Genomic DNA, 21871 nt, shown 5'->3' with positions numbered 1-21871 from the left:
TGTGATGTGCAGGGCTCCATGATGACGGGAGTGGGTGGGTCATGTGGACAGAGCAGGAGGGATGCTTAGGAATGACAGCAGAGAGCCGTCCTGAAAGTGGGGTGCAGGCTCTTCTGGTGCGGGGGTGCATGCCTGCATCCCGACGTTTGCCATCAGACTGGCCTACCCCCTGGATTTGTCACTTTCTCATGCCAGTAGCCTCCCGAGTGCCATGCCGCCCAGGCTCTCTGCCTGGCTTCCCTGGCACCCATGCCAGTCCCCCCGGGGCCTGAAAGCTCCCTGACCCTGTGTACTTGAAGTCTGGATGGCACTTTTCTTGTCCTATTGCCCCGGCGTTGATGCCCTGCTCGATGGGTCCCCCAATGGAAGGTTCTAGTTCTTTTTCTTTTTAGTTTTTTGTTTATTATTTCATACAACTTGTTAAAATGTTATCTGCCGTGTCAGGTGAATGACGGCCCAGTGAGTGACCCTGGGTTCACTGTGCCTCAGTTTCCCTACCTGTGAACTGGGACCGACCACTCAGACGCCTCTGTCCTGAGCTGCTGGGAGGACTGACTCTGTGACCCAGCCATGTGCTTGTCACAGTGGCCCGTGGCTCCTCTAAGGCAGCGGTCGCCAGCCTTTCGGACCTCACGGGCCACCCGTGTTCCTCGGACTGCCGTTTTGGTGACCGCTGCTCTAAGGATCCGGGGCCTTAGATGAAGGCAGGGGCATGACCCAGTGTAGAGTTAGCGTCCTGGAGCCACACTGATGGAGAGCGACCAGAGCACGTGCGAGTGAGCGCGGAGAAGACTGGTCTGGAGAGTTCCTGGTCATGTGGGGGCGTCCTCCGGCTGGGCCTCGTCCCCCCTCCTGAGCGGCTGGCGTTGGGGACCTGACGTAAAGAATCTAGTGGAGCCCTGGCTGGTGTGACTCGGTTTGGCATCATCCCGGACACCAAAAGGTTCCCGGTTCAATTCCCAGTCAAGGCACATGCTCAGGTTGCAGGCTCGGTCCCTGGTAGGGAGCGTGCAGGAGGCAGCTGGTGGATGTCTCTCTCTCTCTTTTCCTCTCCCTTTCTAAGAAATCTTAAAAAAAAAAAGAATTGAGTAGAAAGTGGACCCTTCCTCAGCCAGGTGGTCAAGGGTCCATCGCAGGCTGATGTTTGTTGTGTGTGTGTCAGGGACCCCGAGGGGATATGATGAGAGGGGCACCTCACCTGGTTGTGCTTTCCCCCCAAAACTGTAGCCCTGATACAGTGGGCTTCGTGGTGGGCCCTCCAGAAGATAGGTTCACATCCTAATTGGTTCACATCCCAGAACCAGTAGTTGGGACCTTATTTAGAAAAGGAACTTTGCAGATGTGAGTAAGTGAGGGTCTCAGGATGAGCTCCTGGCCCCAGAGGGCCCTAACCTCGGTGACAACGCCCTGAGGAGAGGCAGCAGGCAGCCATGTGGGGACAGCGGCAGAGACGGGGAAGTGGCCATAGGCCCAGGGACACCGGAGCCCCCAGAAGCTGGCAGAGGCAGGATGGGACCCTCCTGGGGCCCCTGGAGGGAACGTCGCCCTGTGACACCTTGAGTCTGGAAGTCTGGCCTGCACACTGGGAGAGTAAATCCCAGTTCGCAGCACTTTGGGCAGCAGCCTCAGGGAACCAGGCTATTCTAATTAGGAGGAAACACACAGCAAGCCCAGCTGGGAGGTCTGCAGGACTCAGCCTGCTCCTCCAGACTGCCCAGGGCATGAAGACCAGGGGGAGCCTGGGCAGCCCAAGGGGCAACTCCCTGCCACATGGATCCGGGAAGGGGTCCTGGGGCAGGAGAACATTGGTGTTGGAACTGGTGACTTAGGGACAAAGCTGAGGTGAACTTTAAAAAGCAGTAAGGGCTTGTATGGCTCCATGGCTGAGTGTTGACCTATGAACCAGAAGGTCACGATTCGATTCCTAGTCAGGGCACATGCCCAGGATGTGGGCTCGATACCCAGTGTGGGACATGCAGGAGGCAGCCAATCCATCTGTGAGTCTCTCATCATTGATATTTTTCTCTCCCTCTTCCTCTCTGAAATCAATAAAAATATGTTTTGAAAAATAATAAAAAAAATAAAAAGCAGTAAGAGAGGGACTAATTTTAAGGTGTGGACTGGCCCACCAGCTCCCAGGTCCCAGCTTAGGGTGGTCATGGCTGGGGTTCAGATTGGCCCCTGAACTCTGGGTGCAGTTGGGCCTGGGGCCCTGGTACCGTAGTTGGCATTTGTGACAGTGGAACGGGCCGGCCCTGGCCCTGGATAAGCTCATGTCCTGTCTCCTGCTCTGCTTAGCTCTGTAGCCCTTACCCCGTCACCCCATGTGCTCTTTTTCCTTCTAACTTTCCAAAGCTGGAAGTCTATATTATGTTGTCCTTGGCTTTCTGTGAGCAAGGCTTTGCCTGTCTCCTTCTGTTCTGCCTCCCAAGTGCCCAGGAGAATGGTTGGCATACAGTAGGTATTCAATAAATACAGGTAGGCCCTACCTGCCAGAATAAAATGTGTAATTCTCTCTCAGGACTTGCTCTGAGGAAATAGTGAATGTCTGCAGGGTAGCACATTCGTGGACATACTAGTCTGGTGGTCCCACAAAATCAACCTGATGGCAAATGTAGCCACGCCAGGGAGTTTATTTATTTATTTATAATCTATTTTTATTTATTTCAGAGAGAGATGGGAACGTCACACTGATGAGAGAGAATCATTAATTGGCTGCCTCCTCATGCCCTCTACTGCGGATCAAGCCCACAACCCGGGCATGGGCCCTTGACCAGAATTGAACCCCGTACCCTTCAGTCTGCAGGCTGACACTCTATCCACCGAGACACACCAGCTAGGGCCACGCCAAGGAATTTAGAATGTGTCTGGGGTTTCTTTCGTGGCATTGATCGGCTTCTGTGTTCTCAGCCCAGTGATGCCTTTTTCTGTGACAGTGGCTCCGTGGCGTGGTTTGGGAATGCTGAGGAAGTTCTTCCCGATGTTATTTTGTGTCAAGACTTCCAGCTGGTCCAGTATATGGGCTCTTCCAGAATCAGCCACCCCTCGGTTCATCCCTTCAGCCCACAGCCACTGAAGCACGATGCTCACAGAAAACGTCTCTGCCCTGTGGAACGCACCTTTTAGCACAGCCGCAGCAGACATATGTAAAGAGCCAGATAGTAAATGTTTTTGGTGGATGCATGGTCTCCATCCCAGTTGCTTAATTCTGCCTTCACAACGCAAAAAGAGTAACACATAAATGAATGAACATGGCTGTGTTCCAATAAAACTTTATTTACAAAAGCAAGTGGAGGGCCGAGTTTGCTGGCCCTTGGTCTAGTTGTTCCTTAATGATCTTGAGAATCGTCAAGTGCTGAAGCAATTTAGTGGAGAACTGGTCTGGGTTGGGGAGAACTAATAGTTAAACTATGGAGTATATCTGGGGATATGATATCTTTCTCCATTTATTCAGGGGTCTTTACAGAAATTTTGTCGTGCTCTATCTGGTTTGACTCAGTGGATAGAGCGTCAGCCTGTGGACTGAAGTGTCCCAGGTTTGATTCCGGTCAAGGGCACATGCCCGGGTTGCAGGCTCGATCCTCAGTGGGGGGCCTGCAGGAGGCAGCCAATCAATGATTCTCTCATCATTGATGTTTCTATCTCTCGCCCTCTCCCTCTCTGAAATCAATAAAAGTATATTAAAAAAAAGTACTATATTAAAAATTTTTTTGTCGTTTTCGTCATTGTATAGCCTTGCACATTTATTGCTGAGTGTTTGCTTAGGTGTTTTGTTTTTATTTCTCTGTTATGAATATTTTTTTCTCTATTATGTTTTTCTATCTGATTATTGCTGGGAAGCTATAGATTTTAGGGCATCTTTATTTTTATGTGATTTGAATGATTTCTTTCCAAACTCTCTTGGTGTTCTTAATTGCGTAGCGAACTTTGGTCTGGCCCCATGCAGTAGATTTTTCTGTGCCAAGGGGAATGTTCTAGATCTGTGCTCTCCGGGACTAGTCACAGGTGGCTCCTGCGCACTTGTAGTGTGGCTGTCGCAGCCCATGAATGGAACCTTTTATTTACTTTAATTTTAATTTAAACTTAAATAGCCTTGTGTGGCCAGTAGAAAACATTGGCAGTGCAGGCTTAGAGTTTTAAATTATAGAATAATTTTTATGGGCAAATCGTTTCTCACCTTTTCATATTTCTGCCTCTTATATTTTTCGGTTCTTACTGCGCTTCGGACCCCCAGGGTGTTGCTCCATCGCAGGGGTGACAGCAAAGCAGTCTCAGTGATTTTCAGTTACATGTGAGCCCCAAGATTGGTTTCCCACAAATTCTTGTTAACAAGGTCTGGAACCTTCTTTCTATTCTTTGTTTACTCAGCTTTCAGGAATTGTGGGTATGGGGTATTATCAAGTGTTTTGCTGGATTTGGGTTATTTGATCTGATGACTGTGTAGAAAGTTTATATGATTGTCAACTGTCACAGCCCAGCTTTAGAGCACCTGTCCCCCCAAAAGGTTCCCACTCCCATCCCGAGCCCAGGCAGCTGCTGACCCCTCCACTTTCTGTCTCTGGTTTTGCTCTTTTAGTGGAATGCTGTTGAGATTCATCCAGCCGTCGTGTGTCTCAGTGGCTCATTTCTTTTTCTTGCTAAAGTAGAATGACTTTCTCCTGCCGAACGCCTGTGTGGCGGGACCATCATTTGTCCGTCACCAGTGCGGGTGTGAGCTGCTTCAGGGTTTCACCGTCAGGGACACGCTGCCGTGAACCCGCGTGCCCAGATCCGTGCGGAGATACAGCTCCTCTTCTCTTAGGCAGATGCCGGGGTGGACAGACGCATCACAGGCTAACGCTTACCTTTAACCTTGTAAGAGACCGCCTTTCCAAGGAGCCACGCCATCGCCCGCCCTGCAGGGCCGAGGGCTCGGTGGGGCCCTGTGCCTGTGGATGAGTTTCCAGAGCAGCGTGTGCGTGTGGTGGTGGCATTTCCAAAATCCTGCTAGAACCCCCGTGGGGCCATCTGAGCTGGGCTTCTCTTGGACGGAACATTTTATCTTTCCTCATGAGTCAGTTTGCAGTTGTGTCTTTCCAGGAAATAGTTGTCTTAATTGGTTGCCATGAAGTTGTTTTAAAATCCTTTCCTTTTGGGTCTGCAATGATGGTCCCTCTTTTGTTCCTGAGTTTGGTAACTTGTGTCACATTTTCTTTCTGGGCCAGTGCAACTCAAGTTTTAGTCATTGATTTCTCTTCAAAGAACAACAATTTTGGTTTTCTTCATTTTCCCATTTAATTTCCTTAATCCCTGCTCCCGCTTTTATTGATTCCTTCTTTTATAAAATGTTTTAAAAATATTTGTATTGATTTCAGAGAAGAAGGGAGAGGGAGAGAGAATCATTGATCGGCTGACCCCGCCCCCCCCTCCCGCCCCGCCCCGGGATCAAGCCCGCACCCAGGCGTGTGCCCTGACCGGGAATCGAACTGTGACCTGGTTCATGGACTGACACCCAACCACTGAGCCACACCGGCCAGGTGCTCTTCTCCTTTGAGCACTGTTTCTGCTTTGTGTGCTGTGGGGCTCTGTTACTCTGTGTGGCGTTTATAATCGTTACCTGGTCCTGGTGGCTGCCCCTGTTCCCGTGAACTGTTCCTTTCTGTCTGATGTTAAGACAGCCCCACCAGCTCTCCCGGTTTCCGTTTACTGGACACGTCTTTTCCATCTTTCTATTTCATCCCCTTTGTGTCTGTGGATGTGAAGCAGTGATGTGTGCCATATCAGGAGGCTCCTGATGTCTGTCTGTCCCATCTCCCGTGATGTGAGCTTGAGACAGACAGTGGGAGAGAAGAGCCTCTGGCGCAGCATCCCGCCCCGGGTGGGTCTAAGGCAGGGCTCGGCCCGGTCTAGGGGAGGGCGACCCAGGCACCGAGCAGAGGCCGGGAGGTGCGATGTGGGCCTGGCTCCGTGATGTCTGCGGACTTTGGACATTTCTGACTGGGGTGGCTGCTCAGAGCCCAGCATTTGCCACAGTGGAGATCCTGGGAAGGGGTCTGATGCAGGAGCTTTGCAGAGCTGGAGATAGGTGCTCTGCAGTGAGCCGGCCGCCAGCTCTGGCTCCGGAGTGGTCTCTGCTTCCCTGGGGAGAGGCTGTCATGGGCTGGGACCTGCGGACAGAGGATGGACAGCACAGAGTGGGTGGCACTGTCCTCAGTTGGTCTCACACCCTTATCCTCTGGCCCCGTGGATGGGTCCTACAAGGGTTCACAGTTGGCTGGAGGGCTGGCTGGGTCCTCACAGCTGAAGACCCAGGCAGGAGGCTGGAGTGGGTGAGTCCCTCTCAGCAGCATTTACAGGTCTCCTCACAGCCACTGCCGCCTGTGCTCCTGCCATTCCCTTGACCTCGACGCCCTGCCCCACCCACTCAGCGAGCTCAGTTGTCCCTGCCAGGCCTTTCCTGACCCTCACGCCCCTCACCGCCCTGCGTTCCTCTCCTTTCTAGTTCACTATCGGGCCGTCTGCGCCCTTGACCTGTGTCTGCGTTCTTTCTAGTTCACTATCGGGCCGTCTGCGCCCTTGACCTGTGTCTGCGTTCTTTCTAGTTCACTATCGGGCCGTCTGCGCCCTTGACCTGTGTCTGCGTTCTTTCTAGTTCACTATCGGGCCGTCTGTGCCCTTGACCTGTGTCTGCGTTCTTCCAAGGAGGCGGGGGCCCTGGTGCCCAACGCCCGAGCACAGGGGAGATGTGTATAAAGTAAGCGAGTGAGAGTGAATGAATGAGTGAGTGAGTGCATGTGTGCATAACTGAGTGAATGGATGAACGGAGGAGGGAGCTGGCAGAGGCATTAAGCCGTCTGCCATGGGGGACATGATTTCACCTCCATTTGCTATTGGTCCATCGAATGCCCCTCTTGCTCTGCAATGCCTTTCTTCTGGAAGCATCTGCCACCAGGATGCCCTGGGCATGGTGTCTGTTTGTGTGGGGTGAGCCTCTGGTCCATCATCCCGCCTCAGCTTGGTCTAAGGCAGGGTTTGGCCGGTGCTATGGGAAGGGCGACCCAGGCACCGAGCAGAGGCCGGGAGGTGCGATGTGGGACCGGCTCTGTGATGTCTGCGGACTTTGGAGGCTTCTGAGTCGGGTGGCTGCTCCGAGCCCAGCATTTGCCTGCAGATCCTGGAAAGGGGTCTGATACAGGAGCCCTGCAGACCTGGAGATAACACCTCATGGGGAGAGTCTGGTGGGGACACTTGCCTTACACATCCCCACCCCTTCTTTCCACAGCCCCAGGCTTGGGTGACAGGGTTAGGTGGGCCACACGGAGGGTAACCAGGTCTGCTCTTCACTCTAGGTTCGTGCTGGCTGTGGGCAGTGCTGTCTTTGATGCCATGTTCAATGGGGGCATGGCTACTACGTCCACCGAGATTGAGCTGCCCGACGTGGAGCCGGCTGCCTTCCTGGCGCTACTCAAGTAAGACTTTCTGATGCTTCTCAACTGAGGGAACAGAATGGACAGCCTAGTGGTTTAAAATGTCAGAAAACAGCCGAAACCGGTTTGGCTCAGTGGATAGAGCGTCGGCCTGCGGACTGAAAGGTCCCTATAAAATATATATTTAAAAAAAAATAAATAAAATGTCAGAAAACAGCCTGGCGGGTGTGGTTCAGCTGTTGAGCATCGACCCAGGAAACGAGGTCATGGGTTCGATTTCCGGTCAGGGCTCGATCCCCAGTAGGTGGCATGCAGGATGGCAGCCGATCAATGATTGTCTCTCATCATTGATGTCCCTCCCTCCCTCCCCCTTCTTCTCTGAAATCAATAAAAATATATTTACAAAAATAAGTAGAGATATTCATAAAAAAAAATAAAAAAACAAAAGCAGGTGACAGGTTGCAGTTTGCCAAACCCTGCCTGAGGGTTGACTGTCCCTGTCTCTCCGTCTGTCTCTTTCTCTCGTTTGGATGAATACTGCTCAGTGGCCTCCTGAGAGGATTGGCACCATCACTGTTGGTGTGAGGGGCTCACTGGTCCGTGGGTTTGTCCCCTCTGCACTGCTGACATTGGGGTGGGCCACTCTGAGGGAGGCCATCCTGGGTGCCATGGGGTACTGACAGCCTCCCTGCCTCCTGGGGTGCAGGTCTCTCCACCCCATGGGCCCCAGCTGCTGGGCTGTGTTTGGGCTCCATTTTGCACGCACACCTGCCATGTACAGGACTCTGATGTCTCCATGGCCTCACCATTTTATTTTTGTCGACCTTCACTTCTGACCCACATTTAGTTGGGCCAATGGCAGGTGGTCGTAGTGTCCACGAGAGTCTGTGATTCGTCCAGACCTCATTGAGCTGTGCTGTCAGGCCAGCTGTACAGGTTGGGTGATGTGGAGATGTCCCCGTGTCCCCGCCAAACCCGTGCTGGCCTTCAGCCCTGGTGTCCGTACGGGAAAGGCACAGGCCTGCAGTAGACATGTTCCCGTGCAGGCGTGTGGATGGTTTAGCTTCTCGCTGGTTTCACTGGTAATGGCTTTTGCTGGGTCATGTCTTCAGGTCGGAGGGCAGCAGATGCTGGTTCTGGAAGGTCCCTCGGGGCCAGCCCAGCGGGCTGGAGGCCGGTTGGAGGCTCTTGCAGGGGGGCTGATGGCACCAGGTCCCTAGGGCCCTGAGATTGAGCTGCCCGACGTGGAGCCGGCTGCCTTCCTGGCGCTACTCAAGTTTCTCTACTCGGATGAGGTTCAGATTGGGCCCGAGACGGTCATGACCACACTGTACACCGCCAAGAAGTACGCAGTGCCTGCCCTGGAGGCCCACTGCGTGGAGTTCCTGAAGAAGAACCTGCGGGCGGATAACGCCTTCATGCTGCTGACTCAGGTGCAGGAGCCCGGCTGGGGCGCAGAGGGTGGGTGGGTGGACGTTGATGCCCTGGGAGTACCCCATCCCTTTGCCTTGGGGGCCTCCTGAGTTTTCTAGGTGAGTTTCTCGGTGCCTTGGCAGCCTGTTGGCAGGCAGGGCTCCCACTAGCTTTGCCCTCTTTTCAGGGGCTCAGGTGAGGGGAGGAAGGCGTTCATGTTTTTTTGAGAAGGTCCCTTTTGGGCTCTGTGTAGTCAGCTGGCTCTGGTGGGCTGATGGGGCTGTAGGGGACCAGGAGGCCTGGGCACAGGAGAGCATGGGGTGCGGGGGGTGCCCTCTCTGTGCTGAGTCACAGACAAATTAGATTGCAAATCCCTTGCTGAGGTGGCACCTGGGCCCGGGCCCTGACCAGCTAGCTACTCACTGAGTCGCTCTGAACTGCCAGGGTCAGAACTGTGGTGTGGGGCCTACTCCCAGGCATCTGCTGAGATGTGGGCCATGTGGAGTGTCTTCACCAGGCCCGGGCGGAGAACCGGTTAGACAGGGGTTAGCTTCCTGGGCAGAAGTGGTCAGAATCTTCTCTCCTCCCTGGCCCCCTGCCCTGTGTACCGTTCCTGGTGGAACCATCTCAGATGGGCAGGGGCACAGCGCTTTTGTGTGGTCCTCTCCCCGGGGGCCCACCTCCCTGGGGTCAGCCCTGTCTGCTGCCTCTGCCTCCATCCCTGAACCATTACCGGCCCAGCAGGGTCCTTCCTTCACTGGACCCTCCACCCAGGCAGTGGTTACGTAAGTCTGTAAACTTGGAAAACATCTCCCGGCCTCTGGGGTTGACAGTGTGTGGGCACCCAGGCCCTAAGACTTGAAATTTGTGACAAGTTTTGAACCAGGAAATCTGTCTTGGATCCTGTGTCGGGGCTGGCTGTTGATGTGCTGTCCCTCGTAGGCCCGGCTGTTTGACGAACCACAGCTTGCCAGCCTGTGCCTGGAGAACATCGACAAAAACACGGCCGACGCCATCACCGCAGAGGGCTTCACGGATATTGACCTGGGTAAGGCCTGTGGGCACCTGGGAGAGGTCACCTCATCTCCTGGGCTCCACCCTCTGAAGGCAGGGTGGGCACTCCCCCTGCAGAGGCCCAGGTGGTGCGGGCCAGAGGGCTTCTGCCTGGTCCACCCCACTCTGCTGCTGTCAGTGACAGGATGGAGGATGGGCGTGGCCACGAGCCGGTGAAAGCTCAGTCACCAGCATAAGCAGAGGCTGTGCGGTGTGCCAACGACCCTCCCTGGCTGAGACCATGGCATCCACGTTGATGTGGCCCCCCTGTCCCCCGCAGACACACTGGTGGCTGTCCTGGAGCGGGACACGCTGGGCATCCGTGAGGTGCGCCTGTTCAGCGCTGTTGTCCGCTGGTCTGAGGCCGAGTGTCAGCGTCAGCAGCTGCAGGTGACACCTGAGAATAAGCGGAAGGTCCTGGGCAAGGCACTGGCCCTCACCCACTGATGACCATCGAGGAGTTCGCCGCAGGTAACGCTCAGGGCGAGCAGGAGCCGCTCCGGCGGGGCGTGACCTCCCAGGACCCTGAATGTGACTCAGTTGCATGTCCCCCCGGGTCTGGCACCAGCCATATGTCGGCCCGAGAACCCCGCCAGGAACACAGTGTGCCCCTCTGTGCTAAGGACGCTCTTTATGTTGATGGGAAGCTCGGACTGTTCACAAATGTATAAACACAGCACGACCCACAGATGTCATGCAGCCATCCCACATCTCGATGTTTCCTTCCCGCTGTGTCTCCTGTGTCCACACACGTGTGTGTGTGTACCGGCCACTGAGGGTCCCTGTCTTGGGTTCTCATCCCGGGGGCTGGGCTCCAGCTTCCGTGTCCTTGACAAGCCTGTGAAGGGGTGGGAAATGGCCAGGGTTGTGGTGACCCTGCTGCAGGGTCTGGGGTCTGGGCTGATGTGGTGGCCTTGACTGTGCCTCCTACCCCATGTGGATGCCCACATCTTGGGGCCATTTGAGCAGCTGACTTGGAACCCCATCCCCCAGGACTGGGCCTCCCTGTAATGTCAGTCTCCTGGCTGGTGCCAGCCTTAGCCTTGGAGCCAAACAGGCCTAGAAGGCTCTGGATGGGGCTCTGTGATGTAGGCCTGTGGCCAGTGCATATTGGCCCCCATCCCCTTGAGGCCAGGAGCACCCCCCAGTCATAACCACCACAAATGTCTTCATACCTCGCCTGGTGTCCCCTGAGAGACCCCTGCTGCAGCATTGGACTGTCCCGTACCAAGACACCTCCCTCTAGACTGGCTTTCACCCCTAAAGCCACTTTCCTCAAGACCCCCCAGCCTAGCTGGCTGCCAGAGCCCCCAGGTCTCAGGCCCTGTGACAGGACCCACTTTCTGGAAGGTCATTCCCTCACCCCCCGCCCCCCAGCGTGAAAGCGCTGGGAATGACTGTCCTGTGTTGGAGTTGGGCCTCTGGCCCTCCTTCTGCCGTGGGCCCCACAGGCTCCGGCCCTTGTCCCTCTGTTTCAGAGAATCCCCGGCTTATGTTCCACTGGAAAACACAGCAGACGTTTGAATCCCCTCTGGCTGCATGGGTGGAGGTTGGATGTATTTCTCTTTCTGCATTTCCTATGCAGAGATTAAAAACCAGTGGTCACCATGCTGCGTTCAGTCTTGTATCGTCCTTATTCACTGATCCATAGGTGTGCTGAGCCCGTTGTGAAGGTCTCTGTTATGTGGTGGGCTGTGGGAGCTGTGAGTGGTGCTGCGGCCAACCTTCTGCAGAAATGGATTCCGAGTTAGAAAATAAGTCATTCTTGTAGAGCTTGAGGCCTGAGTCCTGCCTTCTGACCTGGAGGTGGAAGAGCGATGAGCAGGGCATGTGTAAGGGTCCCAGGCCCTGGTTTCTGCCCCAGCCCTGCCTGTCCTTGTATGCATATGGCCTCCATAGCTGCTGTCTGGAATCCCCCCTCCCTGCTCCCAGCCTGTCTAAGGCAGATCCTGTCACCTCCCTGTCTGTCAGCGCTGCCTGGCCAGGATTCCCCAGACCAGTGGTCGCCAACCCGTGGTCCGTGAGGTCCGGAAGGTTGGCGACTGCTGCCCCAGACCACTTTTAGCTACTGATGGCTCTGAGTGTGGACAGGCAGGTGCCACCTGTTCTGTCAACTAGGGGTGGGCTTGAGGGGTGGCCCTGGTACAGGCAGGAAGACCTGGGGCCATTTTGCCCAATAAGCCAGCTAATCAAAGCATCAACCCCAGGTAGGCGTCGACCCCTCCCCAAGTGCCAGAGCAGAACAGTCCTATCTCAGGGCTGCCTGGAGCCCTAACATTTTGCAGAAAATCCAACGTGACTTCTGAGGAGCTGTGGACTTGAGATGCCCATGCATTCCAGTGTCTGTGTGCTGGGGTTCACCCCAGCCTTCCCTACCTTGTCCTTCCTCAACCTCAAGCCAGACCCCACCCCAGCCCGATCCACCTGCCCCCTGTGCCTGCAGGGCCTGCACAGTCAGGCATCCTTGTGGACCGCGAGGTGGTGAGCCTCTTCCTGCACTTCACCGTCAACCCCAAGCCCCGTGTGGACTTCATCGACCGGCCACGCTGCTGCCTCCGTGGGAAGGAGTGCAGCATCAACCGCTTCCAGCAGGTGGAAAGCCGCTGGGGCTACAGCGGCACAAGTGACCGCATCAGGTGGGTGTGGATGTGGGACTGGGTTGGCCCTGGGCGCAGGATGTTGGGTAGGGTTGCTGGGGATGGGATGAGGGAGCTGGTTGTCAGGAGTGAGGTAGTGAGCGTAGCTGCTGGGGGCCCTGGGAAGGGGCTCTAGGAGTCAGCCCCACCACGGGAGGTCTTCAGACCCCAGCGCCAAGGTGGAAGCCCCTATGCCTGTGTGCTCGGGCTGGTTGCTGCCCTCTGGTTAAGTTTAGCACCTGTTCCTGTCCCTCAGACTTCACCGTCAACCCCAAGCCCCGCGTGGACTTCATCGACCGGCCACGCTGCTGCCTCCGTGGGAAGGAGTGCAGCATCAACCGCTTCCAGCAGGTGGAAAGCCGCTGGGGCTACAGCGGCACAAGTGACCGCATCAAGTTCTCGGTCAACAAGCGCATCTTTGTGGTTGGCTTTGGACTATATGGCTCCATCCACGGGCCCACAGATTATCAAGTGAACATCCAGATCATCCACACAGACAGCAACACGGTGCTGGGCCAGAATGACACGGGCTTCAGCTGCGACGGCTCCGCCAGCACTTTCCGAGTCATGTTCAAGGAGCCGGTGGAGGTGCTGCCCAACGTCAACTACACAGCCTGTGCCACGCTCAAGGTGTGTCTGACCCTGCCCCACACAGAACCCCGACTCTGACCCCAACTCTGATCCCTGAACACTATTCATTTTCTTTTTACTTCATCTGTCTTTTGTGTTTAGTTTTTGAACGGCTGAGAATTCTAGTTTGGGTAGTACAATAGTCCCACCTTATCTGTGGTTTTAGTTGTCCATGGTCCAAAATTATTAAGTGGAAAATTCCAAAAAAAAATTCATTCATTTTAAATTGTGGTGTGCCGTTTTGAATAACATAATGAAATCTCACTGCCCCATTTTGTCCTATCCAGGACCCTAACCCTGATATTGACCCCCAAATCTGATCCCTGAGCCCTATCCAAGACCCCAACCCCAACATCTGAACCTGACTCTGATCCCCAAACCCTATCCAGGACCAGAATTCTGTCCCATGTTGACCTTAATTTTGACCCCTAAGCCCTACCCCTGGATTCTGCCATGACCTTCTACACTAACCTCAACCTTGAAACCAGAGTCTTCTCTCCAGGACCCCGAGCCCCCATTCACCTCGGATGGCTTGGGGCTCAGAGGGGCTGGAGGACCTGCCACCCTGAGGGCCCACAGCAGACACTCTGTGGGGCTCTCCTGCCCTCTGCTCAGTGGCTGCCCCAGTCCTGGGGAGGGGTGTCCTGATCACAATACGGCCCCTCCCCCACAGGGCCCGGACTCCCACTACGGCACCAAAGGCCTGCGCAAGGTGACCCACGAGTCGCCAACAACGGGGGCCAAGACATGCTTCACCTTCTGCTACGCGGCCGGGAACAACAACGGCACATCCGTGGAGGACGGCCAGATCCCAGAGGTGATCTTCTACACCTAGGCGCCCAGGCCCCACGTGGGCGTGAGGTCAGCAGCTCGAAGCCGCCTGAGACAAGTGGACCACCCCGCCCCACACCAGCCCCGGCAGACTCCCCACACTGTGTCTACCCCTGGCCACGTTTCTGGGCGTCTCTGTGGTGGTGAGCGTGGCTGCCTGTTCAGAGGAGCCAGGAGGTGGCCAGGCAGGCAGGGCTGTGAGACATCCCTCAGGACCGGGGATGAGGGGAGCCCCTGGATGTGGCGTGCCACCCACCACCCCTGCAGCTCTGGGCTGCCTGGCGGTGGGACCATGTAGGCCGTCATTTTGTTTGTGTAACTGCACATGGCAATGCATCGATTCCCCTTTGTTCACCTGGTAGGAGTAAGGTGTGGGAGCACCTCTCGTGCGTTTGATTGGGATCTTCTGTTCCTTTCATTCTGGTCTGTGCACTGGGGCACTCAGGCCCCCCCGAGCTCGGGCCTCAGGATGCAGGCCTGAGCCCCAGGGGATAGGACCCTGGGGGTTTTGCACCCCTCAAGGTCCTACAGGTTAGCTTTCCTGCCAGGCTCCTCCCAGCCCTGCAGCTGAGGGCACAGGCCTCAGCAGGTCTGCTCGGGAGGGGCAGTGATGTGGGCCAGCCACGTGGTCACGCCCCCCATTGGCTCATGGGGCCCAGGGGGCCCTGCCCATTTGCCCACCTGTACATACTGTCTCCCTACCCCATCCAGCCCCCAAGTAAGCGCTCTGCCCAGAGGTGCTGGAGGGCGCAGCCCCTCCCTTTACTCCCAGGTTCTCCCCATGTATTTCTGCCCGTGATTCCTTCTGGAAACTGTGTTCTCCCTGAAGCCATGAAAGGTGTGCCCTCCTCACACCACCCCCCCCCCCCCAAATGATTTTTTTAAATAAAGGAAGAGAAACACCTGCTTTGACCTGCTGTTTCTTCCTCTCGGAGCCGGCAGGACCCTGTAGCTGAGCCCTGCACTGTGCTCTCTGTGGCTGTTCCCCCACTGTGAGAGGGGAGCCCGGGACCCCCACCTACATCTGAAATTGCTGCCTCCCAACAGTCCCCATCAGGAGGCATCCATAGTACATGGGGGACTCTGGGTAGGTTGGGGAGCCTCCCTGTGAATTCTGTCCTCTTCATGTAACCTCGGGGGCCTCATGCTGCTGCTGCTGTACAACAGTGGGGGACCCTGAGGTGGGTGAGCAGCATGGCTATGGCCACCAGCAGGGAAGGCCACACTGTGGAACTGAGCCCAGGTGGGGCACCTTGGGGCCTCCTGGCACTTTGCCTCAATGAGCTGTGCAAGGATCTTATGGGCTCTGCCCTCCGGACCACGCGTGTGGCAGGCACCGGAAGTACTCAGCTTTGTCCCCAGGCCGCACCTGTGTAGGGTCAGGTAACCTGACCTGGGCAGCCTCCGCCTGTCTCTTAGCTGTCACGACAATGTTCAGCATCCAAATTAAAATTACAGAGCATGGCCCTACCTGGTTTGGCTCCGTGGGTAGAGCATAATTTTCAGACCCTGCAGATTGAAGGGTACTGGGTTCGATGCCCGTCAAAGGCACATGCCTGGGTTTCGGGTTCGATCCCCAATAGGGGGTGTACAGGAGGCAACTGATCAATGATTCGCTCTCATCATTCATGTTTCTATTTCTCTCTCCCTCTCCCTTCCTCTCTGAAATCAATAAAAAATATATTTAAAAATGTTAATAAAAAATTAGAGAAAGAGAAAAAATAGAAAACAGGAACAGACTCAGGTATTTAAGAAATTGGAGTTATCAGAGAATGTATACATTCAAGACAGTGAAGGACATGAACAAAATAGATACAATAATGGAGAATTTCAACAGTTAGAATGTCTGACATTTTAGAACTGAAAAATGCAATATCTGTGATGAAGAACCCAGTGGCAGGAGCAACAGAAGATGGGATTAGCCCTGACTGGAGTGGCAGCCTGTGGACTGAAGGGTCCCAGGTTTGATTTTGGTCAAGGGCACATGCCTTGGTTACAGGCTCAATCCCCGGCTGTGTTTGGGGCACATGCAGAAGACAACCAATCAATGTGTATCTCTCACATCGATGTTTCTCTCTCTCTCTGTCTCTCGCCCTCCTTTCCACTCTCTCTAAAAATCAATGGGAAAATATCCTCAGATGAGAATGAATAAAAAAGATAAATATCCAAGGTGAAACAGCAAAAAGTAAGAAGAATGAAAAACAGAGCAAAGCATAGATGTGGCACCCAAGGGCCTAGCACCTGTCAGTGGAGTCTCAGATGGGGGTGGGAGAACACCACTCAGGCTGTACAAGATATGACAACTAAGAATGTTCCAAAATCAATCAAGACTTCAATCCGACGGACAGCCTGGGGCCCGGTATATGGCCACGGATTTACAGTTCTGGACTCCATGCCTTGTCACAGCCAACAAGTAAATTCTACCTGAACATGACCTGGTGACCTGATCCTGGATCATGCAGGGGGTGGGGGAGAGCTAACGCCGAGGCCAAGGTGACTCTCCTCATCAGTAGAGGGGGCTCCCAGGCCTGGGGCTGCGCCAGCCTCCGCCCTGAGAGCAACAGTGGCAATGGCACTGACTCATCAGCCAGCAACTCCCTCCTAAGGGACAGCCAACCTATCGTTCGGCTAGAGCTGCTACCCATGAATGAGCAGATCTAGGAGCTGCAGATCTAGGAGCTGCAGATCTAGGACAAGCAGCCAGCAGAAGGGACTTCATGTTTTCTGGGGATCTTCTGACCAGACCTGTGGAAGAGGGACTGGATCTGCTGCCATATAATACAGGATGATCACTCCGACAGGGTACAGTAGGAAGGAGTGAAGTTTCAGAAGGGAAATTGTGGTGTCTAACATAATGAGAAGAGGCACTAGAAATACTGTAACTGAAGCTGTAAAGGTTCTTATCGAACACGGAGTTCTACCCAGTATTATCATCCTACTTGGTCTGTTCTCCACACCTCATGGTGCCAAATCAATCATTCAAGAGTTTCCAGAGATCACAATTTTAACTGCTGAAGTTCACCCTCTTACACCTACACATTTTGGACAGAAATACTTGGGAACAGATTAAGCTTTTGAAGGAAAGTTAATTATCTTATATAATATTACAATTATATTTTACCCCGTTTTATTGTTTCACTTGAGAAATGGCAGAGAAAACTGTGTTAAAGATACTTTGTAATTTTTGGACATGGGTATAGTAAAAAGAAAATACTTGAGGCTTATTTGTTTGGTTATTTCTTGATTTTTGGCACCAAATTCTAACAACAGAGCACAGACAACTCTTAGAAAGTATTTTAAAATATTCTTGTGCAAATTGCTCCTTAGTACATTGAAACTGTTCCCTAATTTATGAACTTCAGTTTGGAGATTGCTTACGCCACAAAAACCCCCAAAGTTTGTTATCTGGCCCACTATAGTTTGCATTTTGTTTAGCTTTTTTTTAGTTCTAGGGAGTTTTCATTTGTGTGGCTGCTTTCACCTTCCTCCATTATTTATTCCCAGTATAAACATGCTGGTAACTTGGAGAAGATGAAAAAAGAATTCCTCCTTGAATTTTACATTTCCTTAATATCCTCAATCGGCAGACCAAGGACATATGGTTAGTTAGCTTTCCAGTCAAGCCATTATGTTCTTCCTGACTCATTTCCTACCCCGTGCAGCGCTGGCCGTTGCTCTGCCAGTGTATTGTAGTGAAAAAAATGGTGGGGCATTTCCTGCAACTGGAACTGGAACATGACCTTACACAGATCAAACCAGGGATACCTGGATGCTGACAGGGAGGGCTAAGTACTGTTAAAGCCATCAATTCCCAGAAAGAAATTAGTGGTTTTCTGAAGTGAGGGAGGAAAGGACAGGGTTTTTTTTGCTGGGTTTTATAACCAATAAGTAAATAAAAATGCTTGATTTTTTTTTTTAATCCTCACCAGAAGATTTTCCCCCCATTGATTTTTAGAGAGAGTGAAAGGGAGGAATGGGAGGAATGGGGGGAGGGGGGGGAGAGAGAGAGAGAGAGAGAGAGAGAGAGAGAGAGAGAAACATTGATGTGAGACACATCGACTGGTTGCCTCCCACTGTGCCATGACCAGGACTGGGAATCAAACCTGCAACTGAGGTATGTGCTCTTGCCCAGGAACCAAACCCTCAACCTTTGGGTCTGCAGGCCGACGCTCTAACCACTGTGAAAAACTGGCCAGAGTGAACTTTTTAAAATCTTCACCCAAGGATATATAGGGTGTCCCAAAATTCACGCAAGATTTGAATTTTGCGTGAGCATTAACAACAACAAAAAATAAAAGCCTAATTTTACTTGTTTTACTGAATCAGATCCTAATATCTGTTGCCCTTTGATTTCAATCCCTTCAATCTGATAAGCATTACCAAGAACCAATTATGGCCCAGGAGCAGGGACAATGAAGACCAATGAAGACCACGGCTTTGCGTATGTGCCAGTAAAGCCGTGGAGGCCATTTACCCGATGTGCTAGTCCATACATAACCCTATCCTGTATACTTTATGAATCAATAAAAATTTACAATTTTTAATTATAAACCTGTGTTTTCTATCAAAATTACTTCTTGCGTGAATTTTGGGACACCCTATATTTAGAAAGAAGAAGGGAGAGGGGGAGGGAGAAAGATCAATTGCCTCTCATAGAAGGACAGAACCCCACAACCTAGGTATGTGCCCTGACAAGGATTCCAACCTGCAACCTTTTGATGTGCGGGAGACACTCCAACCAACTGAACTACCTAGCCAGGCTAAAATGCTTACTTTTTAATTTGAATGTTTCTACTAGAGGCTTTTGATTTTGAAATCTGTTACTTTTTCATGTTTGTCAAGTACAGATAAATTAAAATGGGACATGTCCCATGCATGATATTTAAAAACAATCCCTAAAATTTATGTGTTCATTTTTAGGCTTTTGAAAGGAAGTAAACCTTTTTAGAAATAGGTGTTTCTGTCCTGAAACTTGCATGTGAAACCCTGGTCTCATTTTACCTTGATATTAAAACATTTTCACAGTGGGGGAAAAAATCAAGATCAATCCACACATGTACAAATCTCAGTAACCCAAAGTAAGATTTTTAAAAAAATTGTGTGGCCCTAGCTGGTTTGGCTCAGTGGATAGAGCGTCGGCCTGAGGACTGAAGGGTCCCGGGTTCAATTCCGATCAAGGTCACATGCCTGGATTGTGAGCTCAATCCCCAGTAGTGGGTGTGCAAGAGGCAGCTAATCAATGATTTTCTCTTATCATTGATATTTCTCTCTCTCCCCTCTCCTTTCCTCTCTGAAATCAATTTTAAAAAATACATATACAGATAGTCCTCGGGTTATGTCAGACTCGAAGTACATCGTTTCGTGGTTACGTGGCCATCTCCCATTTATTTATAAATAAAAAAAAGTTACGTCATTTCGACGTATGTACGTATGTGCTTTGTTTTTTATTATTTATTTACCACAAGGTCAGGAATTGTTATCTTTCTTTTAATTTTTTTTACTGTTTCACTTCATTACTGCTGTGTCTGTGCTCCATGTGAGTGGTGTAGGTGCTTATGTAGGTGGGTACCAACTTACGGCAAAAGTCACGTTATGTTGCACTGTAGGAAAAGATCTCCGACTTAACCCGAGGACCTACTGTATATACATAAAAATTATGTGTCCCAGCCGATGTGGCTCAGTGGTTGAGCACGGAGCCATGAATCAGGAGGTCACGGTTTGATTCCTGGTCAGGGCACATGCCTGGGAGGGCAGTTTGTCCCCAGTGTGGGGCGTGCAGGAGGCAGCTGATCAATAATTCTCTCTCTTCATTGATGTTTCTATCTCTCTCCCCCTCTCCCTTCCTCTGTGAAATCAGTAAAAAACATATATTAAAAAAAAGAATTTTAAGCTGGTTTGTCTGACATTGAGAAGTCTCCTGTTTTAAAATATAGCCCAAAAAAAAACAAACCCTACCCCGTTTGCCTCAGTGGATAGAACATCAGCCTACAACTGAAGGGTCTCAGGTTAGATTCCGGCCAAGGGCACATACCTGGGTTGTGGGTTCGATCCCCAGTGTGGGGCGTGCAGGAGGCAGCCAATTGATGGTTTTCTCTCATCATTGATGTTTCTATCTCTTTCTCCCTTCCTCTCTGAAATAATATATTTTTTTTTAAAAAGTAAGTAAAATAGAACCATCATATGACCCAGCAATTCCATTTCTGGGTGCATATCCTGAGGAAATGAAATCAGGATCTCAAATACCTGCACCCCCACATTCACACCTACTGTATATACATAAAAATTATGTGTCCCAGCCGATGTGGCTCAGTGGTTGAGCACGGAGCCATGAATCAGGAGGTCACGGTTTGATTCCTGGTCAGGGCACATGCCTGGGAGGGCAGTTTGATGTCTCTCTCTCTCTCCCCCTTCCTCTCTCTCTAAAATTAAAAAAAATATCTTCAGGTGAGGATTAAAAATAATAATTACAATAAAATAAACAAAAAGGACACATTCACTACAGAAATCAGTTCGTTGGGTGTCCTCCTGTGCACCAGGAGGTTGCTGGTTGGATTCGGTCAAGGGCACATGCCAGGCTTGTGGGCACCATCCCTGGTAGGGGGTGTGCAGAAGGCAGCTGGTAGATGTTGCACTCTCACGTTGATGTTTCTCTCTCCCTCTCCTTTCCCCACTCTCTCCTGCAGGAGGCAGCCAATCCATGATTCTCTCTCATCCTTGATGTTTCAATCTCTATCTCTTTCTCCCTTCCTCTCTGAAATAATATATATTTTTTTAAAAAGTAAGTAAAATAGAACCATCATATGACCCAGCAATTCCATTTCTGGGTGCATATCCTGAGGAAATGAAATCAGGATCTCAAATACCTGCACCCCCACATTCACTGGAGATTAACAACTAGAGACCCAGTACACGAATTCGTGCATCAGTGGGGTCCCTCAGCCTGGCCTGCGGGGATCAGGCTGAAACCAGCTTTCCAACATCCCCCAAGGGGTCCCGGAATGCAAGAGAGCACAGGCCAGGCCAAAGGACCCCACTGGTGCACGATTGGGGCTGGGGAGGGACACAGGAGGTTGGCCAGCCAGGAGGGACCATGGGAGGGCTCCAGGGCATGTCCAGCCCATCTTGCTCAATCCTGATTGGCCTGACCCCAGCAGCAAGCTAAAATACCAGTTGGAGCATCTGCCCCCTGGTGGTCGGTGCATGTCATAGTGAGCGGTTAAGCAGCCTTAGCATATTATTAGCATATTATGCTTTGATTGGTTGAACGGATGACTGGACACTTAGCATATTAGGCTTTTATTATATAGGATAACCAGAATATGGAGACAACCTAAGTGTTATAGACAGAGGAATAAAGAAAATGCAGTATATGTTTTACATACACACATATGTAGTAAATATAATTCACTACGTATGTATGTATGTAAAAAGAATAGGATTCAGCTTTTAAAAAAGAAATCCTGCCATTTGCAACAACCTGGATGAATCTGAAAGACATTGTGCTAAGTGAGGTAAGTCAGACACAGCAAGACAAATGATCTCACTTATAGGTGGAATCTAAAAGTTGAGCGCTGCTGATGTTGCTCAGTGGTTGAGTGTGGACCCATGCACCAGGAGGTCACCGATTTGATTCCTGGTCAGGGCACATGCCCAGGGTTGCAGGCTCGATCCTTAGTAGGGGGTGTGCAGGAGGCAGCTGATTGATGTTTCTATCTCTCCATCCCTCAACCTTCCTTTCTAAAATAAAAAATAAAACATATTTAAAAAATAAATTAAGAAAAACAAAGCTGAAGTCATAAAACCAGAGAGTAGAATGGTGGTCCCTGAGGGTCAGGGACCAGGAAGATGTTAGTCAAAGGGCACACTTCCAGTTATAAGAGTAAGTCATGGGGATCTAATGTA

The 21871-nt window shown here is 51.8% G+C and overlaps 1 protein-coding gene across 1 annotated transcript; it reads left to right on the top strand.

Moving 5' to 3' along the window:
- The first annotated feature begins 140 nt into the window (after nt 1–140).
- BTBD2 (BTB (POZ) domain containing 2) lies at nt 141–14876 on the top strand. Its single transcript, XM_006779487.2, is given in 10 exon segments — nt 141–144; nt 4000–4005; nt 7329–7416; nt 8642–8839; nt 9762–9867; nt 10153–10308; nt 10311–10343; nt 12316–12464; nt 12860–13138; nt 13812–14876. Coding segments are annotated over 8 exon segments (1134 nt in total). The 5' UTR covers nt 141–144; nt 4000–4005; nt 7329–7365; the 3' UTR covers nt 13974–14876.
- The last annotated feature ends 6995 nt before the right edge of the window (nt 14877–21871 follow it).

The sequence above is a fragment of the Myotis davidii genome, unplaced genomic scaffold (assembly GCF_000327345.1).
Source record: "Myotis davidii unplaced genomic scaffold, ASM32734v1 scaffold198, whole genome shotgun sequence".
In the NCBI taxonomy this organism is placed as follows: domain Eukaryota; kingdom Metazoa; phylum Chordata; class Mammalia; order Chiroptera; family Vespertilionidae; genus Myotis; species Myotis davidii.
The sequence above is the reverse complement of the archived record's forward strand: the minus strand, read 5'-3'. Positions and strand labels throughout refer to the sequence as shown.